The sequence below is a fragment of the Manacus vitellinus genome, unplaced genomic scaffold (assembly GCF_001715985.3).
Source record: "Manacus vitellinus isolate BGI_N305 unplaced genomic scaffold, ASM171598v3 scaffold_8_pilon, whole genome shotgun sequence".
NCBI lineage: Eukaryota > Metazoa > Chordata > Aves > Passeriformes > Pipridae > Manacus > Manacus vitellinus.
The window spans coordinates 25,111,396-25,135,893 of record NW_021940864.1 but is presented as its reverse complement, the minus strand read 5'-3'; the positions used below and the strand labels follow the sequence as shown (position 1 = coordinate 25,135,893).

Below are 24,498 nucleotides of genomic sequence, written 5' to 3'. Positions count from 1 at the left end.
TCAGCTGTCCTGTGGGGTTACATACAACGTGTTGATCAGAGATACAAGGGTGACTGTGTGCCATTAAGTGTTCTGTAAAATGTTTTTTTAAATGTCATATTTGTGGTCCCTCTCAACTTTCAAGGTAGCATTAGTCTCTCTCTGGAGCAGCTGCAAGTTTTGGTAATGTCTTCCCTCTAGATGAATACGTGCTGATTGCATTCTATGCTCCTCTTTCCTTTCTTCAATGACCTGAATTCTTTTCTTTTTTTTTTCACCTCGTACACTCAGAAGGCAGATTCAAGCTGCAATTTATATGCATGGTGACATAAAGCTATTTTGGTAGCACTTACTTGGATATGATTTTGATATACTCGTTTTTGAGTTTTGATGCCTTTTTTGTCCATGTAAAATATAATTACTGGTCATGAAAAGAAGTTTCCTTATAAATATTTTATGTCTCTGAGTAGTGATTGTAAAACCCTTCTGCTGTTATTTAATGATGAATTTCTTCTTTCTTTTCAAGTTCTTGCCACTGTCACAAAGGTGGTCTGCAAATAGCTGTGTATTTCTACTTCTCTTTCTCTCCATGTCTGTATGCTTTATAGCCTATATACAGCCTATTTTTATTTTTATGTGTGTAGAGTGGGTGAATATAAATAAGCCTGACCATAAAATGACCATATCATGTATGAACAAAGAAGCAAACCCAGAAGTATGAGGCAGAATCAACAATAATTCTTATCAAAATGCTGCTGGTAGAAATTAGGCAACAACTTTTGAATTACTGCTATTTTATTTTCTTAATTCCTCCATTTATGACCTTATTGAGTTTGACATTGCCCTACATAGGTCTTTTGCTTAACTTTAGAGATTCTAGTGCTTCACTTGTGTGGGAAAAAATTGAAGAGCCTTCCATAGATTATCATGAATTTGAAGAACTGTTTTCTAAAACAGCTGTTAAAGAGAGGAAGAAACCCATTTCGGACACGATAACAAAAACAAAGACTAAACAAGTGAGTACTCATTTAATTTCAGATCTTTTCTAGGCTGGTTTTTACATATAGGTATATTTTTGCATGAAGCTGAAATGAATTGTGCCTGGTGTGGAATTGTTACCATATATATATATATATCTATATACACACTGTAGAAAAAACAAGAAAAGGAGAGAACGTAGGATGGAGTTCAAAGTTATACATGGTAAAGACTGAAGATTTCTTTTTTATATAAATTACTTTCCAAATATGTATTTTCTTAAAAATATCTTTATCCATTTTAACAAAATTAAAACTAAAATAATAGGTATTTGATGCTTTGAAATTGACTGCAGATGTGCAAGGAGTAGTATATAAATTATTCTGATTAATTTTATACATTAAATAATGATTTGCATATGAATTACCATGACTTCAGAGAAAAATTATGTTTCAGAATATACATCCTAATGTTATATCAATCAGAACAGTTCTAAGTTTGTGCTGTGTTTATGTATATAAAGAATATGAAGTTTATACATACAGTAAATGACAAGCCACAGCTGGGAGAAATCCAACATTAATCAAACTGGTTTCTTGAGACAGAATGCTGTACAATACAATAAAAATGGGAAGCATATTTTAAAGGTAGAAGTTTAAACCCCGGAGTAAGAGACTTGAATCTGAATGTTTACATGACTAGTGAGCTGTAATCTTCTTGGTATCTTTGTAAAAATCAAATTGTGGTGGTATGTTAAGTAATTTGCAATTAAACTTTCAGACTACAGAGGAGAATGTGTTTTATGCAGAATCCTAAATAGCAGTTAAAATTCTTGTTTTATCTCAGTTTTATATTCCTGTACTAAATTCGAAACTAGGCTGTTCTTTCTATCATCTTTTGACATACAGGTTAATGCTATACAAGACTTTTTTCCACATTCAGTATACAGTGAGACTCTTTATAACCTCCATTCACTAGATCTTATATCTGGGTATGACCTCTCCACATAATAGTTCTGGAAATCTTGCCCCCACAGAAACATTTTGGTCAGTAATATAAACATGTAGGTGCTTTACTCTACTGATAACCTGCTGCAGGCAACAGAACTGGTAGTGAAGTTAGGATGATTATACCAAGGCATTGGATAAAACCTTTCTCTGGATGGGTGCAAAGGATAACGTAGCCAACATACCTCTATGCTGCACTAGGCTGTACTAACTGGGATGGGAGGAAAGGTAACGGGTGCTACTGCCTTGCTGTCCTCAGTACATCTCTGAAGTCCAGGACCTCTGCTCCTCTTTTCTCCTTCTAGAAAAAGCCGTTTTTAACAGTTATTCTTAGCTAAGTTACTATCTTTAAGTAAAAAAAAAAAGAGTGCAACGGTGTTACTGATGCCTTGGGTATGAACAATTGGTCCCTTCACATTTGATAAGGTTTGGTGATGAAAACCTCTCAACAGAGTAGAAATGATGACTGTTTAGTTCTGTAGCATAAACAGTCCTTAAAGACAGTCAGTGATTATGAATAAACATTAGATGTAGATTTTAATACTAAGTACTTATTTTTCTTGCAATACCAAAAATTTAGATATATTGTCAATAAATAATAGAAAAAAGAAGCTAAAATTAAATTAAAATGACTGGTTGTTCTTAACTTGTTTGAAAGGAACAAGTTGTTTCTTCTGACAGAAATTTGCACACAAAAGTTTAAACCAATCAAAGTAGTTGTTGTCATCTAGGACAAATATTTCAGATTGACAGAAGAGAATCCTCAGTGTGTTTCTTTTCTGCTGGTGATCAAACAAATGTGCTGCTCTCCAAAATAGAGAGAAATTGCCTAATGGAGAATTCTAACTTATTGAGCTGTAGTATCTGGGGAGAAAAGTTCGACCAAGCAGACAATCACAGGCTTTCATTAGAACTACAATTAGAGCTATCATTTATCGCAGATGTCAAAGTTAAATATTCATGTGTGAGAATCTAGTTTGGGCTTTTCATAGTATTGACATGAGATGATTGAAATAGAACAGCTTCACAAATATATTCCATGTACACCCTCTCACCAGTTTGGAATGCAGGACTTCATTTTTTAAATTCTCTTCATTTATCCTGCAGTAAACACGTGGATAATGAAGTCCATCCATGTTTATCGGGAGAAACAGTTATATTGGGGAAAGCGTGGCTGTAATTCCACAAGTATGTTTTTATAGGGAGTACCAAGTGCTGTTTAAGTGGTTACTGACTTACATGGCTTCTATGATAGTTAAGGGCATTGTAAAGATCTTACAAATGGTGTTTTTGCAGTGATTTTTACAGGGATGTGTTATGCAAAGCAGATGTGTTCTGTCACCTGTTGAGCTATGAAGGAGCATTGTAAAGAACAGAACCAGGACCCTCAAAGCTCACTCTGCTTCTTTCCAGAAGCGCTCTTTTCTGGCAACTGGTTTTGCTCCCTGTGCTGATGTTGCAGGGTCTGCTAAGTGAATGTATTGTTTAGATGGATTGGATGTAAAATACTTGCTGCAGTGGAAATAAATGACCAGATAACTTTCAAATGTATAAAATATTTGGTATTCTATGCAAATATATGATTTTAATAAAACTGTTTTTATTGTAAGCTGAAATAAAAATATATTTACAGAGGAGGCCACATGGCAGGAGGGGGAATTCTAACTAATCTGAAGAAAGATTTGATAGTTTTGGGATGTTTTAGTGGGTGAAAGATTAATTATTTTGGAATACATTGCTGTTCTGCACACAGAGCTTTTTATTCTAAATGTCATAGAGTATATGCATATGTTTCCTTGTGTATGTATATAGAGAAGCATGATATAATTATTTCTAAATAGAGAGCCCTTTCTAAGTAGTAAACTTATCTATATTATTGTGGGTTGGTTTGGGTTTTTCATGTAAATGAATAAGTTAATTTCACCCTACACATGTATTGGTTCTAGTTGTTTTCTTCTTGGCATGATCATCTGCAAATAACTTAATACAATATAAATCAATAATGCTTTAAAAGAAAATCAATATTACATTTAGCACTGAATGAAGGCCACATTAAAATCCATTCCAGAACTTTAAAGAAAGAAATAAGGAAGTGTTAATATTTATTTGTGAATGCAGCTGATTTTATTCTCACTGTCTTTCATTTGGTGCTATGGCAAAAACTGTGATTTATTTCACTCTGTTAATGCATATATATCAAATTCTCAGCTGCTGTAAATGTGTGCAGGCTTGTTCAATGATAATGCCTGCTAAATCTTCAAAGAAAGTCCTTTATAGGCTATATTGTAGGTGGGGCTGCCATTGCTACCTATTAAAGAGGTCTGGCTTTCATTATAAGCCCCTGTTATAACTTTGCCAAAATTCAGGTCTTTAGGCTGCAAATTTTGTTGAGTTGGAGTTTGTATTTCCCCCCACTGTTTGTGTGTCCTTCATTTTGCCAATATTAAGAAAGAAAACAAAGTCTGGTTTGGATCATGTTCTCACAGTTTCACAGACTTGAAATATGGAAAAAATTTACCAGGTGTATGTATTGTTAGTTGTATAAAGGGTTTCTTGAATTTTGCATGTCTACAGGTGATAGGCTCTGCTCCTCTTGCTTAGGAGAGACTTCAGGTATAATCCTGAAGATTTTTCTCCAACTTTGTACTGGTGGGCTGGAGAACAGGGGCCAAGAGGAGGGAGGCAAAGGAAGATCAAGATAAGTAACTGGCAAAGGAGCGAAGAACAGAGATCCGACAGCTGAAAATACAGAGCATAATAGGTGTGATTCTATGTCGCCTCTTATTCTGTCCATGATAATTTCTCTCAGAAACTTGTTGTGAGACTGGGGTGTCCTTGACCTGGTTGTCCTTCCGGCAAATAGTGGATCTCATCAAACGTGTAGCGTTTGACCCAAGCAGCAGGTAAAACTCGCTCTGGGAGTGTCTTGTTCAGCTATGCCCTGTAGTTACAATACTAGTTATGGTCACCTGGCTGGATAGTCTTTTTCATAGGAACCTTTTCCATAGCTAGAATGGATTGTGTGGAATAAGCACAGTTCATAATGATTACTTTTTAAATTAAGCTGTTACCTATGTAAAAAAATGCTTTTTAGCAGTTGTTACAGCACTTAAAAAGACATGTAATTAATGAAGCAGGAAGAAAAAGGGTAGTCTTGAGATAAAGGACACATACTCAAGAATGATGCCAAATGCAGTATTAAAAATCTCTTTGCATGGTGAACATTGGCTAGTGTACATTGAGTGGGTTCAGTGGAAAAATAGTACATACTCTGAAAATCTTGATATCACTGTCAGCTTAATAAGGATACAGAATGGGCTGAGCTGACTTGCATAGATTACTTTCCTAATCTTTGAACAGTCGTTTTAGAAGCTTTACTGATAATCTTCTAACTACACTTTTGGAAAGTATTATACATGTAACTGCAATGAATTTTTCAATCACAGACCATGTGTTTATAATCTATCATGTAAATGAAAAAAAAAAATGTTAAAGATATTCTCATATGGATAGTCCACTATTAATCTATTAAGATTTTAAACTCCCCCTTCCACCCCAACAAATAAATAATAGGTTACTAAAATTTCATTCACTTTCAAAAGCCTTAGATGCAAATAAGGTGTATCAATAAAACAGTTTAGTTAATGATTTCAGGATTTTTGAATTTTTCAGTTGAACATTAAGCTGTGGTAATAGAATACATCTAGAAACAAAATGCCACATAAGTATGAATTGGTAAATTAGGTAAATACCTTATTGAGTTAACAGATAAAAGTTTATTCATTTTTATTCATTTACAAGGAATGACATAAAGGGAAACATACATTTTTTTTTTAAAAGAATGGTTTATTCCCTCTGCGAGCAGTGGAGACACTGTCTTAAGGAGCTTTTTATATCCACAATTATTGACCTTTTATGTGTGTCAATGGCACAAAAATTTGCTACAATTTTTTGCACTTTCCAGAGACACAGTCGGGGTTCTCCTGCCCCCACAGGTGGAAATTTTAGAGGACTTGTATTTTATATATACAAGCAAATAATTAAAAATATCATTAAGTTATTTATGAAATTAAATAATATCTCACTTTATTTTGTGAGGTGCTATATAATGTGGTCTGGTTCTACCTCTCATTCTCTTCTTTGTATGGCTTACTGCATATTTTGTTATTATATTTTTGTTTTCTAACTGTATCAACAAAGTTCTCCTTGTTGTAAACATAGTTTTACCTGACTACATGCATATATATGTGTGTGTGCATATATATACATATATAAAAAAATATATATATTTGCTTAAAATCTCTGTATCCATTCAAGCTTTCTAGGTTGATGTCCCCCCCATTAGCCACTTGTATTTCTCATTCTTGTTTCCATCCTGGTTTTTTTTTTTGGACCATATGTTTGCGAATTTAAAACCAAGCACATGAGCTTGGCCTCTGACAATCTTGCAAACTCATCTTGTGACCTTAGAGTTCTGTGGGTTTCTCTATTTTGTCTGTGTGTCCTCACTAACACTGAAAGGTTCAGACGATGCATCAACCTATTTTAGATATTGCTGCTGCTTATGGATTCTATATGGACAAGAAAGGTTATATTCATTTCTTAACCATGTACAGTGGTTGGGAGGAGCCATGTACAGTGTCTGAAAAAGGCCTCATGTTTCTCAGTGCTTTGGAAGACCACTGTAGGGGAAGGTCTTTTTGAAAGTTTGTTAAAATAAAGAGAAAAATAAACTTTGGGTTGGAATGACTGAGATGCAGCTGTTCTGTGAGACAGAAAGCTGCATGTCTAAAAAGCATAAGCCAGATCTTGAATACCAGCAGAAAGATAACTGCTGCCCTGGTCTGTTTTACTATTCTTGCTCTACCTGACACTGTCAAATAGAGGCATCTTAGTTACAGCCATCTTTCCAGGGAGGTTGGAGATCGTGCATTGCCATAACCGGCAGTCCTACATGTTTCAAATATTTTCTGTCTCTCCATGGTACTTCTATCTTTCTCAGTGCAAGGGTTCAATGCAGTGGATATCATAGTATTGGATGACATCAAGAGAAAAAGAAAGAAAGAAGATATGGAGATAGCAGTACACCTTTTCTATCTCTCTGTCCACAACTGATTGTGCTAAAGAGGCAAGAAGCAACATTTTTATTACAGGAGTTTTTAAACTCTGATCAAGCAATCTCAGATTGTTTCAGAATTAGTGCATAAAGATTGAATGTGTTTCACCTAGCAATTAGTACAGTGGTCATGATGATTTAAAAAAAATAACTGTCAACTTAAGTGTGAAAGTAGTTGTCTGTATTCTGTCAGATCCCAACTCACAAGTTAAACAGTTTTTACTGTCAGCATGAAAGTCAAGGTTTTAAGATTATTTTTTTAGTATTTTTTAATTTGTAGAGAAGTATTAATTTTTCAGATTTTTCCTTATGAATATATTTTGTTACTGAGTACTGTTTTCAGTACAAACTGAAGAAGTTCGACTTGATCATCCTGATGGGTCCCTTCCAACTCTGTATTCTGTGAAACGGCAAGCACAAAATGTTGTTAGATTATTCAGAGTTGGTCCACTGAATATTACCATACTTTTGACTGTAACCATATGTCCACCTTTAAGACTGGGAACACTAGAACTTTTACAGCATTGGTTTTTTTGTTTGTTTATTATTGATCTCTCCTACTAGACATAGTAATTCTCACCTTTCTTTGGGAATTTTTTTGGTTTAGGAACTTTTTTTTTTGCATTCTTTACCTGTTCTTAAACACACTCCCCCCATGTCTGTCTCCCTGAATTGACAAGGTAACTTTTTGTATATTAATTAAGACTATTGATTTCAGATGTGTTTGTGTATGCAATAGGTTTTGCAAGAATTTTCAAAAAATGTGTGTAATTGCATGCCTAATTTGAGTACACAGTGACAAAATTATTCAAAGCAGTAAGGCTGCAAAAATTGCGTACTGAGTGCATTTCAGACTATGCATAAAAATTCTGGGGTTTATACAGTTTCTAAGAAAATTTAGCTTTTTTTGGGGGGTTGTTTTGGTTTTTTATAGCATTTCTATTACAGCATTTGAACATGCATTTGCATTGCTAACCCACAGAGACATTTTGACAGTTACAAGCATAAAATCTAAAAATATGCAAATTTTCATATTCTGGTCCCTTAGCTGATGCAAGAAGAAACAGCTATAACTGAGATACATAACAATGAACTAAACGCTCAAAAAGGAACTTTAGTTATGGAAAAGTAAAATACTTGTGAGCTATTTTTAAACCAAAGGATTTAAACCTTGTTTTTTTTAGCTTTATCACCTATTCCAGCTCTTAAATTTTGTGTTCTTATTTTCTATTAAGGGAGATTTTAGCACTGCTCAGCCTCCTGTTGAGGAACACAATACTTATCTAACTTAATAGTGTATATCTGAATCAAAGCAATCTAAGCATTTTTTTCACCTAACTTCATAAATAACAAATATTAGCTGGGGCAGATATCTCTTAGTAAAAGATTACTTCTACAATAATAGTTTTATGATAATTATTTCAAGCAATGCTATTTTAGTGATAAAACAGAACCAAAGGGCATGAACTGTTTCTCATCCACATTGGTAAAAGCTCTATTTATGAAATAGCACAGTAGGGTAATTGAGAAAATGAATGAAAAGTAAATATTATGTTTAATCTTTACCCTCAAGCATAAAGTTGCAGACACGGCTGCTTGACTGCAATAATTTGCATAACATGTCAACAACTTGCATCTAGAATTATATGACAAAGAGAATTTTGAAACTTTAGGTATTGCCTTATAGATTATGAGAATCTTTAGTGGGGAAAGAAACGAGCTAGTTTGCAGGGGGGACTTGCAGAGTTTTGTTTAGGGTAGCAAACAGAAAGGTGATGAAAATTATGTTTTATTTTTGATATTTTTAGTTCAGTTGAATCATTATGTGCCATCAGCGTGAATATATTGTCTGACAGCCAGGACTGGGTGTTGGTTTTGGGGCTTTGGGTTTTTTGTAGGTATTAAGGAAAAGTTTTTCGTCTTCCATTGTACAAAAGTGACCCCGCTACTTGAAATAGTCCCTCTCACAATTGCCATGACTAGCCAGAAGTTATTTCCAGCTTTATCTTTAAAAAAAAGTTAAACAAATGTTAACAAAAACCCACCACACACAACCCCCCCCATCTGTAAGAGTATAATATTCTGTTTTACCTGTAAGAAGTCAAGGATATACATTTGAAAGATGTGATGGGTCTAGTTCTGTGATTGCCCATTTTAAACCTGAAATACACTTGAGTCTGCAGAAAAGACTTGTTGTCACAATATGTATTGAGAAGGAGACTTCATTACTGCCCTGATCCTGTCTCTTAACATTATTTGGAACTTTGGGGTTTCTTTGTCCTCTCTGCAACAGTTACAACCAATAGGCCTTTGTAAAGTGGGGTTTCCTGCATGTACCTTCTCGTAATATGCAGTAGTTTTTCTTAACCAGTGAGAGCTTTGGGATAATTTTGCTTAATGCTGGCAGTCAAAGCCAGAAATAGAAAGTAAAAATCATTGCAAAATTCCATGCATTAGCTAAATATTATTACAGGGAAAGCGAGTCTTCATATTTTTGCTTCAGGGTTCTCATCAAACATGTGTCTTGCATTACCTTTTACTAAATATCTCTTTCACTGTATTTGCTTGTGTTAAACAATTTGGAACAAATTTGGCATGTATTTTGTTTACTGCTCAACAATGAGGACTACTAAACAATTAGAAAGTTTGTCCTAGACTTCAAGCTGCAGATAATATCTCTAGCTTCCTTTTAATTTATTTTTTTTTATTTGTTTAAAGCAGAGTTCCAGAATCCAGTCTAAAAGGGAGCTATGTATTGTGTCTGAGGCTTTAGATCTTGTAGAGATTGGATTTATCAAACTTTTGTTGTTCTGCCTTTAAATGGCGTCACTCGTCTGCAGCCTGCAGGCCCAGACTGTGCAGCTGATTTATTTTGTTTTATTTTTAAATGTGGGAATTGCTTTAGGCATTTATGCTAATATTCATATTTTCTGAATTAGTGTTGTATTGTTACAGCCATTTTATTGGTGCAAACTACAGTATTCATGCAATTGACTGAAATGGGAATGAACTGCATATTAGAGATTAGTATAAAAGTTGCGATAGTTTTTAAATCTAGATTTAAAAAAAAAACCAGACAAAACTAGTAGCTGCTATGTAAAAACTCTATCTGTTGCTGTTCTTCTCCCATTCACCTGACAGTCATGCTCTTTGGAGCTCTTTAGATATTGTTGTGGTTCAGAATTTTTGTAGCAAAGTAACCTGTTCTTCAGGGGGACACTTCTTTTTTTTTGGTTGGTTGATTGTTGGGTTTTTTGTGGGTTTGTTTGTTTGTTTTTGTTTTGTTTTCCTTTTGATCACTGGCAAAATGTGACACTCAGAAAATAATTTCTCCTGTCCATCAGCTCACTTTCAGAAAAAGCAGCTTATTTTTCCTGCTAACTTTTAAGCCAGATTCCTTTTAGAGCAGAGGACTTGAAGGGATTTACTAGATCACGAAATCTGGTCCAAGAGCATGAACAGGAATCATGTTCTAACCTGCATTATAACAGCATAGTCAATGTATTTGATTCTTTTTTCTCTAGTTGTGGTCTCCTTGTTGCATTTGTAGACCTGATCTTGTTTACTGTCTGAGCTTTAGTTTGCTGATGGGGGATAGAAATTGTAATTTCACAATTTGAAGTGAACATAATAGTATGTGGGTGCTGACACCATGAGAAGTGGGAGATTCCCAAGAACAGGCTCTAGCTCATTCTTGCTCTTTGGGTTTCTAAGAGAGAACAGTGTAGTTCTACTTCCTTTGGAAAGGAAGTTTGGTCCTAGGTAGGCTCACACCTGAATACAGTTGCAACATTGTTTTGGGAAAGACCATTTGATAAAGCTATTCTATTCTCAGTTTTCTTCTTTTGATTTGTTTTACTCCGGGACAACATCAGTTCCATTTCTACTTTGTTTTTGTAGAATATGAGTGACAAGAAATGTACACACTCCGGATGAGCTCTTGCTAGTTTGTGGGACTTTTGCTCTGGATTTGCGTTTGATTTTTAATTCACTTTGTTTGTCAGCTTTGGGATAGTTTTCTTGTTCAAAAAAAAGGCAACAAAGGACTCTCACTTTATGTTGACACCATCAAGCTTAAGTTATGCTATTAATATGAGATGTTTCAGACAAGCAATACGGATGAGAGGTAGTATCAACAGTTTCCCCAACACCTTCCATAGTGACTTCATTTTTTTCGGTGTTGTTTGAGTACACAGCTTTAATGAGAATTTTTTGAACTTTTGTTATGTAAAATACCTCATTGTTTCTTTGTGTTGCTCTACCTTTTCTGCAGGTATGGTTTGGTAGCAGCACCAGTTAAAGAGATTATGGTTTTTGTAAATTTTGTATGCACTTTTTTTTTCCTGCTAGAATACAAGATACTTGTTCCATTGTTAATAAAGACATACTTTGTAATGTAGTGGTTAGGAAGATTTGATCCCTACCTTGCTACCCAAGATCTACTTTATTTTGTAAACTTTTATAACTGCAAAAAGTAAACCGATAGCACCTTCTTTTTACAAGAAAATCTCATAATCTTTGACCCAACTTTATCTGAGTTCCAGGCTTAAATGAAATTTATGTTCCATTTAAAAAACATTTAGAGGGATGATAGCCTATTAGAAGGTTAGTTCAGGATATCCTGATTATATTTTTTTGAATTACATTAGTTTCCTCTTTGAATTCAGAAAAATATGACTATCCTATCCTATATCAGTCCATTCAACTTCAATTTTAAATTCCTAATAGCATATTACATGGATTAGACAATTGCGTAGGAATTTCTTGTTAATTTCTGACAGATGGTGTCAATAGCTATGACTTGAATTTAGGTCTTTAATCTTGTTAACATCAGTTATGACACACTTTTTTTCTAATGTTATAATTTTCAGTTAATGAGCAGTAGTTTTACTGTTGTGCCATTCCACCCCAAAAGGGAAGGGAACATGCAAGTGCACAGATGCTGGTGGTCAAAAAGGAATTACAAAAGTCAGTAGGTCTGCAAAAGTTTATGAAGTTTTATTAGTAAATTACACACTTATTGAAATTGGTATGTTAGTCCCTTATTTTTAGTATAATCACAGTGGTGGGTTTTGAATAAAGGGGTAGGGTGAAAGAGAAGAGACTGAGAGAGATTAAAGAGAGAGGAAGAGGAAGAAAGAAAGATCACCAGTCCTTGCTCCAGTGTCCACCCAGATAATGGGGTATCCAGGCTCCTGAGGCACGTGCGTCTAAGCTTTGTGGGTGTACCTATTTATAGATAAGTTTTCCCTGCTCTAAAGATAAGTTTCTTGCTTTCTATGCAAATTAGTTATCATACACAGTGCATTCTTCTAGACCTTTCTGGAAATGGGTCAGAGGGCTTCGAGGGTCTTTGGTCATTTTGATCTCCCAGTACTGGTTCGGCTTTTTGGTCCATGCCCTTTTCTTGACCTCGTTCTTGTGTTTTCGCTGTACTATGTTGTGCTTATCTCCAGAAGCCAGAACAAGGACGTTTGTTCCAGAAAACTGATGCCCTACCTCCGTATGGTTCCCTTCTCCAGCCACATCCTGTTACTTCTCACAGGGTGTTATTACCACACACAGCTATCCAGCTATTGGTGTTTGAAACATATACCGCTTATCTCCTGGGCTTCTACAGCTGTATTTTCACTTCACTGTAGCTAGTTTGGCATGTATGAGGAAAAGAGATGAAATATCTTCATAATCAATGGTTATGAAGGTTTAAGAGAGGAAAAACTAAAATAAAACAATTGACCAGCTAACCACATCCTCAGAAAACCTATACTGTAAGTACTGTGAGTTTCTCAAGTTTCCTTTCCTAAGCAACTCCAGGGGCATAGTTCTAGGTCAGGCTTTTTCTTCTCTTCTATTGCTCAAACATCAGTGTACAAACCTGTGTCTAAAAATTCAAGTGAATCAAAGCTGGCAATGAATCAGTGAATCACAGGGCAAATATCTTCTAGGCAGTCTTCTGGTTTTTTAAGACGTGAATTGGATCATGACAATTCTTTACTCTGGATAAATTAATTCTACTTTTCTTAATCTCTTTCTACTAATTATTTCTAAATAATTCTGTCAGTGGGACTGTAGATAATGCAGCCTGTTGATGCTAAGATAGGAACTGTGTAACTTGAAAAAGTATGTGTATGCTTCCTGACTGCAATAAAAAAAGAACTTGAACTTACAGTTCTAATTGTCTGGCTTTTCTTTTTTCCTCCAAGTTACTCACAAAGGTTTTCTTCAGTGTATTTAGTATGGTGTTAAACTCAGCACCCAAGTAGATTAAATATTAAGCTCTTCCTTCTACGTAATGGTTGTATCCATACATTGAAAAGTACTTCATCTTGAATCACGTCATTTTACAGATAAGAGCCCTTTTCTGGCATTACTTGCTTATCCTAACAATGATATAAAATTTACATCAAGTTTAATTCAAATAGCTTAGAGCTGTATGGAAGACAGTCTGTGAATTAATTGTTGCTTTTACGCTTGCAAAACCAACATGTACAAAAGTCTATTTTGATTGTTGATTTTAACTCCCTAGAGCAAGACCTTTTGATGGCTTGATTTTTTTGTATTTTTTTAATTTGGAAACAAATAAGCTTTATGACCTTTTATATTACTTTAAGTGATCAAAGAAAACCCCAATGTGTACGTGGTTATTTTGATTTTTAAATAAAATTCATATTGGCGCCTACTACGTCAAACATTCAAATAAAATACAAATTCTCACAGTTTTAACTTACATCAAAGACGGAAATCATTGTGTGGTTTTGGAAACCAAAGCAATTCTAAGATAGACACAGTTGGAATTTTTTTTATTTGACAGTGTGTTTCATACACTTAGTAACATCAGTGTGAAGTTGAAAGTGTGTGTTCTAATGAAGGAGGAAGACTAAGGGAACCTTTATAGTGACACTTTAGGATTAAATTCAGCTAAGTGATACAGTTACTTACACCTTTAATGAGTTATTATACAGCAGAAGAAAACTTAAAAAACAATAAAATTCCTCATTTTTAGATTCGTATATTACAAAGTACTGTTTCTTGAATTTGTTGTTAGTAATGCAAAATATCTTGTACTTTTTTCTGCAGATCGGTGATAATAGTTGGGTTTCTTTTGGCAGGTTGTCAAGTTGTTAAGTAACAAAAGATCTCAAGCTGTTGGAATATTAATGTCTAGCCTTCATTTAGACATGAGGGACATTCAGCATGGTAAGTGAAATAACTATTGCTAATTCTCAGATCACATAATTGATAATCCGGAAATGGTAATTATTTATATCTTTTTATATGTAAAATAAATTAATATGAGGCCTTTTATATACTCATTTTTTTTTCTGAAAACAGTTTTCTCTGACATTTATTTTCTCCTTTCAGCATCAGTTATATAAGTGGTATATAACAGAGACACTTTGAATTTTGGTCTTTCTGAGGAAGAAAGAGTGATATGTTGCTTATTTTAATTCAGATAGCCTTGGGACATATCCAGAAAACTGAATTATAATGTTTAATTTATTTGCTTTATAAAATAGTTTCTATATTTAGTCTAGTACAAACTGTGGAGTTCTTTCATCTTCAACAACATTTTTTATTAAGCAAGATCTTTTGGGGGAGTGTAATAGTTTTCACATTTATGCTAAGAGACAGTAGTGCAAAAAGGTGAAAAGTGGAATTGCATTTATATTCAGAGCATCCCTTATGTTTCCCATAGGCTTTGGATAGATTTGAAGCAGATTGAATTATCCTGTGAAGTGCCAGCCTATCTATTAAATAAATGTGGTTTCAAGTATAACACAGACTTCATAAATCACAAAAACATCTTGTGAACTTTCTAGGCAACATATTTACAGCCATGCGCTCAGTTTACTGTGATTTGCTTATTTTGTGAAATTATTCATAAATAGAGTAAATTTGAGAGCACTCTGTCAGCTAGTGAGTAACTCTTAATCACAGTTTTAAATTTTTATTAAACTGTTTTGATGGTTACTAGACTTCCTCAAGCTGAAGCACTTAAGATGGTAGTCATAGAGCAAGGCGCCAGTACTGGCGCCAAGAAGTACTTGGTATTTCCAAAGCTGGCAGATGTAGTTCAGTTAAGTCATAGAGCAAAATCTGAAAACAATGATATGGTCCTTTCCTTCAGTCAAATATTCAGCTCGGTTTCAGTTAATAATGAAAACCTTATGAAAAAAAGGAGTCCGCCTAACATCTGTGTCTGTGGTAAAGCCAACACAAGTTCATTGAAAATTTGCTTGCTTAACATGCAACACTAACAATAACATGGCATGAATGTCAGTAGTTGAAGGGGTCAAACAATATTATGCTTAACCTTTATCCTATTACAGTATTAAGCACACATGATCATCTAAGAGCTGTGTGCAGATTTTGTATGTTCCTCTTTCAATAGCTGTTTTCTAAAACCAAAAGTCTTTGCAAGGGGGAATTTAATAGTTCTCTTATTCCCTTGCTGTGCAGAAGTGATTGAACAAACATGAGAAAACTTTTGTCTGGTGGCAGAATTTGGGGAAATGATTGGAAGATCCGGGTGCTAAATTTTTTTTTCAAAGAACATAAAATAGGCATGGAGGAAAAGTGATGAGGAGCAGGAAAGAAATTTGCGTGGTGGGGGCAAGGAAAATAGAGATCTCACCAAGAAGTATTTATGGCATCAGTCACTCCATGCAGAGCCCTCTGAGTCATCTAACTATAGAGCCCATGCAGAAATAATAGTATCGCAATCCCAAGGGATTGAGCCTATACCTTTATGTGGGCGCTATTTTTACTTCCTTGTTAAAGAGGTTTTACATGTTTTTGAGTGTTACAGCGTATTGGTTTGTCTGCTGCAGTTCAAATCTACTAACAAGAAGGTGCTATCAAAAATTCAGATAATGATAAAGAGTGCCTCTGCTAGCAAAAAAAATCAGTTGATATGCTTGCGTGTTTATACATTAATATTTAAGTTGTATGACAATGACTACAGAAAAATAAAGGAATAAATGTTGTTTGTCCCATGACCCAGGGTTTTAGTAGTGGTCTTGAGTTTTTGCCATCCTTAATGTATATGGACATGTACATTTACACACATCTCACTCAGTACAATACAAGCAATGGTTTTTCATAAATTTGAAATGCAGTCAAATGAAACTTCTCCCTGCCCCCCTCCAGACACCCCCAATTTGTGGCACTAAGCAACTTTCTTTATGGGCTGTCTTATAAATATTCTCTATATTAAACACAAAGCATATCTCTGGTCTGCACTGTTCATGCAAGTTGCAGAAGAACTGGGTTTGGGTTTTGTTGTTTTTCTGGGGTTTTTTTTGTTGTTTTGTTTTTTTGTTTTTTTTTTTTTTTTACTGGCCATAGAAAAGCATCCAGAAGAGAGAGAAACCTACAATGCAGTGTGATATTCCATTTCTTGGTTTGTATGTTATTGTGAGGGTTTTTTTCTAGTTCGTTAGAAATATTTTAAAATGGTACATGAACAGAAGGGAAACAAATTTTGCTGGGTACTAATTCACCTAATAAATTTAGGATTCCAAGTTTTAAATCATATTGTGTTTAGATGAAGATCTTAAAATTTTAAGTTGAGACCTGGTCAAATGTTGATTTAATGTCCTGTAAATTTTCTGTTGTTTGGTTGGTGTTTTTGGTTATTTTTATTTGCTTTTTAAGATACAAAACAATGATGAACTACTGTCTGTAAAAAATAATCCTTGATGAAAGACTGTTTTGAAATCTTGAACATGTGAATCATTTAAGATATTTTCTTAACTAATCTTGAGCACTTAGCTACTTTTTCATGCATGTGTGATCAGATGGCATTTCATGAAATATCTCATAATATTGAAATACATCCTAAATAGATTTCTTCAATTATATCCTTTTTAAGTGTCTGCTTGTAGAATTTCATTTGTCTGCTTCCTGCTTTGAAAATAGGTTTAGTAAGACAAACTCCCAGACCCTGTCTGCTCTTAAAATATTTTTAAAGTGTGAAAGAAGTAATAATCAGAGCACATTTTTTCTGAACTCTAGTATCTCTTCTAGTAATGCTTTAAGGTAAGGTAGATTAATTTTTGTTGTTATGGTTTTTGGTTTTTTTTTAGTAGATTCTAATTGCTAACAGAACTCCCAGTTATTTTATCCAGTAAAGGCTAGAACTGTAAGAAATGTTGGTCTCTTTATTTTCAGTGCCCTTTCTATGTTATTAGTACAAAAATGAGTCTTCGTGGTTTCTCTGATTTCACACAAGGTTTTACTGATGCATGTTTTTTTGCAGTCATCTATCAACTGTGCAAAACACTTTATCCAGGCGTTTTGCTTGCTTTTGTATTTTCACTATACCGCAAATATCCTTTATCCAGTATTATATTCCCACTGGAGATATTGCTGTATTTGGCTGCATGATATGGCCAAAGTTTGAGAAATGCCAAACAAGCACTTCTTTCATATTTTTCCTTTATAGTTCAGATTTTCTTCTTAGAGAAAAGACTTGAGTTTTAACATTAATCTTTGGGGTTTTTTCATAATATTTCAGAGATGCAATTATGCATAAATTAGAGATCCAAAAAGATTCCAGTTAATTTCTTAGAGCAATCTATGATGAACACCCTATATAGTAAAATATAAATACATGTTAAGCCTGTGTCTGTGTTTAGGGACCATGTCTTGTAAATAAGATATCTCTTTTTGTTCAAGTTGTCTGTCAGCACTTGAAATGGAACAACTGTTTGAAATTGTAACTATTTTGCAGAAAATAGGACTGTCAGGAACTTTTCCAGTCCCCTTGCTTATACAGTTTATTCTCCTCTGTGTTTACAGCTCTCATTAAGTGCTGTAAGAATAGCAAAAACTTCTTCTTTGTGTGTGTAAAAATAGAAGGAAAAAATGAAACCGAAGATGTCAGCCAAGAAAAAAACCAAATTTTGCATTTCAGGCAGCTAGATATTACATTTATTACACATTGAGATTTGTATCTAGGAGTTATTTCCAATATGGAAATTAAGCTCTGCTTCACCAAAATCATCTTCTTAATTCTGAGCATGCCTTGCAATTGTTGAAAGTAAAAGTCTGTCAAAAATGACATATGCAGTTCTCTGTCTTTTGAAGTTGTCTGTAAACGTTTCCAATTCAGAAAGTTTCTTTTAACAGGGTTTGTCATTTCAGGCATTGTATTGCTGCAATACTCTAACTATATTTCTGTAGGGTTTTGCATACCACATTGTGATTGCCCTGGCTCTGTTGGAAATAGTTTGAAGATTTCTGCCTCTGAATTTTGGACCACTTTCTCATATCCTCATTTAATAAGTAATTTTCCCCCCTCTCTGAGATACTGGTAATCTGCAGAATTTGATGGAGCTACCTGTCCCACTCTAATAACTGTGGTGGGGGGACCGAGGAAAGGAAGGCTTTTTATTACAACCCTCAACTCGTTGGTCAGTGGTACTAGAAAAGCAGATTATATATAAGAATGTAATAGGGAACGTAGTAGTAGGGAACAAAATGTAGGCATATTGACCTAACAGCTGGTAAAGACTAACACTGTAATTGGGATTAGAGATTATTTTACTGGAAGTTGTATCTGTGGCAAAGTTTGTTCTGCATACAGCAGTACAACTTTGAACAGTAAAGATATCTTCTGCCCTGAATTCAAGACAGATGTGCAGGAAGTGAACATACTTTAAATGTTAGTAAGAAAAATAAATGTTTATTCTTTAGTATTTAGCTATTAGTGACAAAAGAACATGAGAAAGTCTTGGTTTTGTTTTCTTACTTGACAGCTCACACTGACACACAGAAATGATGAGCAAGAATAGACTTTGTCAAAGGTTTAACTAAACGATTTCACTTGAGAAAGATAATAAAATGTCTCTTACGCTGCATTATTTCAGTGTTCTGTGCAGGAATTATTCACGCATTGAATTGTCATGTAGTCTAGGTTCATGAGATGCTCTACATGGAAAGCAATCCAGAAAGAATGACTCAATATCTGGAAAATAAGACTCAAGATTAGTTTATTTTATGGAAAGTCCAGGGGTGATCTGAGCATTATTTATCCTAACAACAATATATGTGTGTAAGCACAACCATTTGAATCTCATTATACCCATTCTTGACAAATATTTCAGTATCTTCCCAAATGACATTTTACGGTTTAAACAAGTTATAGGAACAAAACAATAGAAGATTAGATCAAGTTTTTAGGCCACTGTTATACTAGAAAGGAATCCTAGTTTTAAGATTGCTTTAGAATTTCCCAAAATCATTATTTCTGTCCATTTAAGTTATGGAAAAAAATGTTGGCTGTAGGAAGATACACAGAAGGTTTTTTCCGTCACATGGCAAGTCTGTCGTTATTTATTAAATGAATAATCCATAGAGTGATTGCAGTCAGTGCAGGTTCATTATAAAGTATGAAACTTTACCTGTTACTTCTGGTTTATTAGTAGAGAACTTAAATTCTCTAAATGTTTCTTTTTTTTATTTAATCAAATATTGTGCATGCAGACAACCAAAAATTTAAAAGAATATGGTTTAAGCTTCCCCCCAGTAGCCTTTCCAACATCTATTTAGATTCTTCTGAGACATCTCCAAGTTAAGATTGGTTTGGTTCTGCATTTTTCAGTCTTGTGAACTACCACTTCCTCAAAACTTCACACCATAATTCTCAGTCTTATTCCTCTATTTCTTCTTGGCTTTATGCTCCCATATTCATTACATTATGCCTGCTGTTAGATTGTATGCTTATGAGTTTTATTTGCTTATAATTACTTTACAAGCTACTATTGGGAAATTATTGGTAAGGAAAACAATGGAATACAGAAAATTACTTCTATAAAAGACAGACCAGAGTTAAATTAGAGTGCCACACATATGTATTGCTGCAGATGTTTTTGTTGCTCTGATGCTGTCGGTATGCCCACTATGTTCTGTATTGAGCAGTGAGTTTGAGACCCTAGTCTGGCCACTCCTGCCAGATGCAGTTAGGGGGGAAGGACAACAAAGGTTCTTGGAGTGAGGTGTGATTTCCAATGGATGTGGCATAAACCGCTGAGCTGTGGGTAAAGGCCCTGAAAGCTTGCCCTTAGTATTTAAAGTCTTCTTTCTATATTCTGAGATTTTCTGAAGTTTAGTTCACAGTGACCAGAGGCCAATAAAGCAATAGCAGCAGTTGTTAAGGGGAAAATACAATCTTGGTTATAATTTTCTTTTAATATATGTGCAATACATCAAGATAATGAAGGACAGGAATAATCTTATTGTCAAGAAAGAAATTGAATGCTTTATGTAATATATCTCTTTGGAATTTACACTTAAAAACAAATTTATAAAATTAAACCACTTTTCTGTAATGTAAAATGTTTTTTAAAGAAGTTAAGTTTTGGGTTTTAAATGAAGAAAATTATATTGAGTTTTTTCACAGTATTTGAATCAGCAGAAACTAATTACTGCCACATTGGATAGTTTGGATAATTAAAAATTTTGTTGTTGTTAGGAACATATGAATGTAATTTAATAGAGAAGTTTTGTAAGAAAATGTAACTGCATTGTTTGTCTGTTGTTTCAATTGAAACAGTTTAATTTTTTTCTTGGAAGTCAGATCTAACTTTGAAAATTTGAGAGGAAAGTTTCAGGAAAGTTCTGTTCTCCCAAAAGAAAAAAAAAAAGCAGTACTGTTATTTTTCATTTATGTACTGTGTACTCACTCAGAAGAGGGATGATTACAGAATTCTAAGCATAAAAGCAACAAAATGTGTGCTATTAGTATTAGTACCATGTAAAAATCTGGTGTGGAGGAGGAGAAAAAGACCACCTTGTCTCTCTTCCATAGCAGAAATATTTTCCACTGGTCATACTCTTATATGCTGAACTACACAGAGGTTTTAGCATTATTAAAATTAAGAAACACTTATTAATGGACTAAGACCTTCCCATAATGCAGTAACACCTTTTTTTTTTTAAACCGAAAGGTTTAGAAGAAAACTTTGCTTGCCACAACAATCCACTTGTGATTTGTTCATGTGTGTGTTAGGTTTGAATATGTTTGTAGACACAAAAAATTTGTATTTGAAAATTAATGCCACTTACATGTATATAGCTGTTAATCTAATTTAAACACAAGGTATTTGAAATGAGGATTTAAAAAAAATTGCAAGATGAATTCCTTTTTTCTTTTTCTTTTTTTTTTTTTATATTCACTGTACCTATATCTGTATTTTTCTTACCATTCCTTTTTTTAAAACAGCAATTAAAGCTATATGTTATCTTTGATCAAATGGAGATCTGTCTAGCTTTGTACCTGACGTCCTCTGGAGGTAATCTGGAAATAAAAATAAAAATGCTAGGATGAGGGGCAATGCCCACTCATGATGTAATTTTTCTAGGTCTCTATTTAATGTTTTTGAAAGCAGCTCTTTCTCCAAGTTGAAAAGTTTATTTGGAACAACTTTCATACACATTGTATTTTCTTTTGATTTTTCCTTGTCACTAGTCTACAATCCAGGTACTTTCTTCTCTTTACCAATGAGATGACTGGCTCTGCACACTGCTTTCACGATCTGTGTGCACCATAGGTCTATGCCAAGGTATCACATCATCACGTATGTGTTTGTAGTCAGCTTTAAAGTGGTGTTACTATCTGCAGACATTAACACCTCACATTCATTAAACAGCACAGTAACCTGCAGAGTTCGTAGTAAGACTTCTTTGCTACAGATTTGTACTTTGAGAACTAATAATTCATTTCTGTATTGATTTACTATTTTTTCAAGCAAGTTTGGTTTGTTTCTTTTTTGGTTGTTTGGTTTTGCTGTTGTTGTTGTTGTTGTTTTTTAGCCAAAGCAGACCTTTCCTCTTATACCATCACAGCATAAATTTTTCTGAAGCCTTAGGTGTGTTTTTTACAAACCAGTATCAACCTGATCATTCTTACCTGGGCCTTTGCGGGTACTCCATTAAAGCAGCACTATTTATTTGTTGCTTGTGAGTGCTACAAAATTATGTGCTACCTTGCTTTTCCATTACATTGGTTTATCTGTACATTGTTTAAGAAAAGCTGTTCTGACTTGTAGTTTCCAGCATCCTCCTAAAGTTTTGGTTTGTGTGTTCTGAAACTTCTTCAATTTGAGACAGTGTCCAAAACATATGAGTTGAGAAGTACAGAACTTGTCTGAGAACCTCTTTGACCTTTCTTGTGGTTGTGAATCCCAACACAAATACTTTGTTTAACCTTTTCTGATTCCCTTTCTTTTGTGCTCTCTTTACAGGCAGATTATCTGCATGTTCAGCTGTTTCCTGTCAGGCTTCGTACATCTGATGTCTTTCAAAGCAGTTTCATTACTAGCTTTATGCATTTGGCAAGTAGGGTTTAGACCTTTTTGTTCTTGCCCAATTTACATTGAACTTACAAGACTTTGCTTTTTTATTTTCTTTGGCTGATTTCCAATTTTAAATAATATCTTTTATTTACAGGTGTCCTCTATGCTCTTATGCCTAACCATATATGTGGTTTTGAGGAGTAGGAATACTGGGGATGTGAGAAGACAAGGGGGAAAAAGTGGTGCTTTTGAATTTTATCAGTTGACTTTTTTTTTCTCTGTGCCTCTAAAGAAGAGTCTGTGAGCTTCCTTCTGACCTACAATATTTTTTTTAGCCTTGAAACAATCTTCTCATTTTAAGGTAATTCCTGCTTATAAAATCTAATTTTACAGTATTAATTCTAAAAATTTTTTCCCCAGTCCTATAAAGAAATTTCGTTAAAGTCTGGTTTGGTGTCACCAACTCTTTTGTACATAATTCAGAAGCAGATCAAGTGTAACTTTGCCTCTTTTGGTGAATCTGCCTAGTTACTTTGAGTTGCTTTTTGACTGTAGTACCCTAAAATTTAGACTGCATGATGGCTCAAAAAAATACACTTAATATATTAAACCTTCTGCTATTACGTTTTCTACATTGTATATTGCCTTACAGCCTTTACTATTTAGAAGTCATTATAAAGATGCTTCTTGAGTGATCTGTAATAGGGCACTAACAGTGTTTTTTCTATTTAGACATGAACTCCCTCCGTAGGGAATACTGTAGATCTTTTACAACCGATTGCTTTATCTTGACCGGCTAATGCTACCTTCAGTATTCTTCCGCTGTAACCCATTAAGGCACCATATACAACCTTGCATTATTAGTTGTCACACCGACTATCGCCCTTCTGTTCCACTTGGAATCCACCAGGAAATAAAAATCTGCCCTTTGAGGATGTTAGATGCTTGGAAACTACACGGAAACACACCGTACGCACAGGCTGACTTTTATCCGCCGAGCTCTGCTTACCTGGGCCGCCGTGCGGGCTCTCCCCCAGCGGTCCATTCCCGCACGGCTCCCCCTCCACCCCGCGGCCACCGCCGCCTCCCCGGCCGAGCCGCCGCGGCCACGGCCGGCTCCGGGTCCCCGCTCCCGGCAGCAGGTGGCAACAGCGGCCCGCGCTGCCGGAGCTCCGCGCGCCCTTCCCGGACACGCCGTCCCGGCTCTCGGCACAGCGGAGCCGCTGCCCCGCCGCCCGCGCTGCGCCTTCGCCCCGGTGTCCCGCTGTGCCTCCCGGTGTGCTCCTCACCCGGTGAATAGCCTCCTTTACAGAATAGCTCCGCGTGTAAGGAAGAGAAAGCATGATGAGAAGATTAGGTACAGTGACTTGCTTGCTGTATCCCTTCATCATCCATGATAGGGGAGGGTAAGAAAGAGTGCCGGGGAAATTACGGTTTTCTACTGCGAAAATGGCGCAACCTTTAGTCTGAGAGGCCACTGTTTCCCATGCTGGAGCCAGTGTACTGGTGTTTCTGTACCTGTCACTTTAAGACGTACCTGGATTTCTCCTACTTATTGCTCTTCTTTTTCTTCTGTTATCCGTAGGCAATGAAAGATCAGGGTTATTTCTGTTGTTCTGCTGTTTCACAAGAAACCTCCACAAGCAATGGGTGTTAGGTTCTGTTTCATTGTAATGCGTTTTCTGATTTTAGTGAAGTTGTGATTGCTTTAGCCACCTAGAGACAAAATATAGCCTGATGTCATTGAACTGAAGTAATACAAAGTGCCTCTGGTAATCTCAAAGTACTCAGTAGGCCAAATCTAGTCATGATACTGAAATAAATACACATATGTAGTTCCAAATAACATTTGATTTTTTTTTTCTTAGACTTGTATCTATTTTGGTTTTCTGCATACGTGGGCATTTGGTTTTATTGCTATCCCAGCCTTTGTTCCTGGAATTAATACCAGCTTTTGAGAAACACTTTGGAGTGTAAAAAAAAGATGGAACGTAAACCATAAACATGCATCCTTCTGCAATCCGCTATCGCAGTATTGTGATTTGAATGAGTAAAGCTGTGTAATTTGTCATCTACCTAGCCAAAAATCTTTTTGCATTATTTTCATAATACCACCACA

The 24,498-nt window shown here is 35.1% G+C and overlaps 1 protein-coding gene across 1 annotated transcript in view; it reads left to right on the top strand.

Annotated features, from left to right (window-relative positions):
• Nucleotides 1–24,498, top strand: part of FMN2 (formin 2) — a 179,042-nt gene that overhangs the window by 73,816 nt on the left and 80,728 nt on the right. Inside the window, 2 exon segments of the mRNA XM_018085270.3 lie at nt 851–995; nt 14,190–14,277. Of these exon segments, the coding sequence (XP_017940759.2) occupies nt 851–995; nt 14,190–14,277 (233 nt within the window).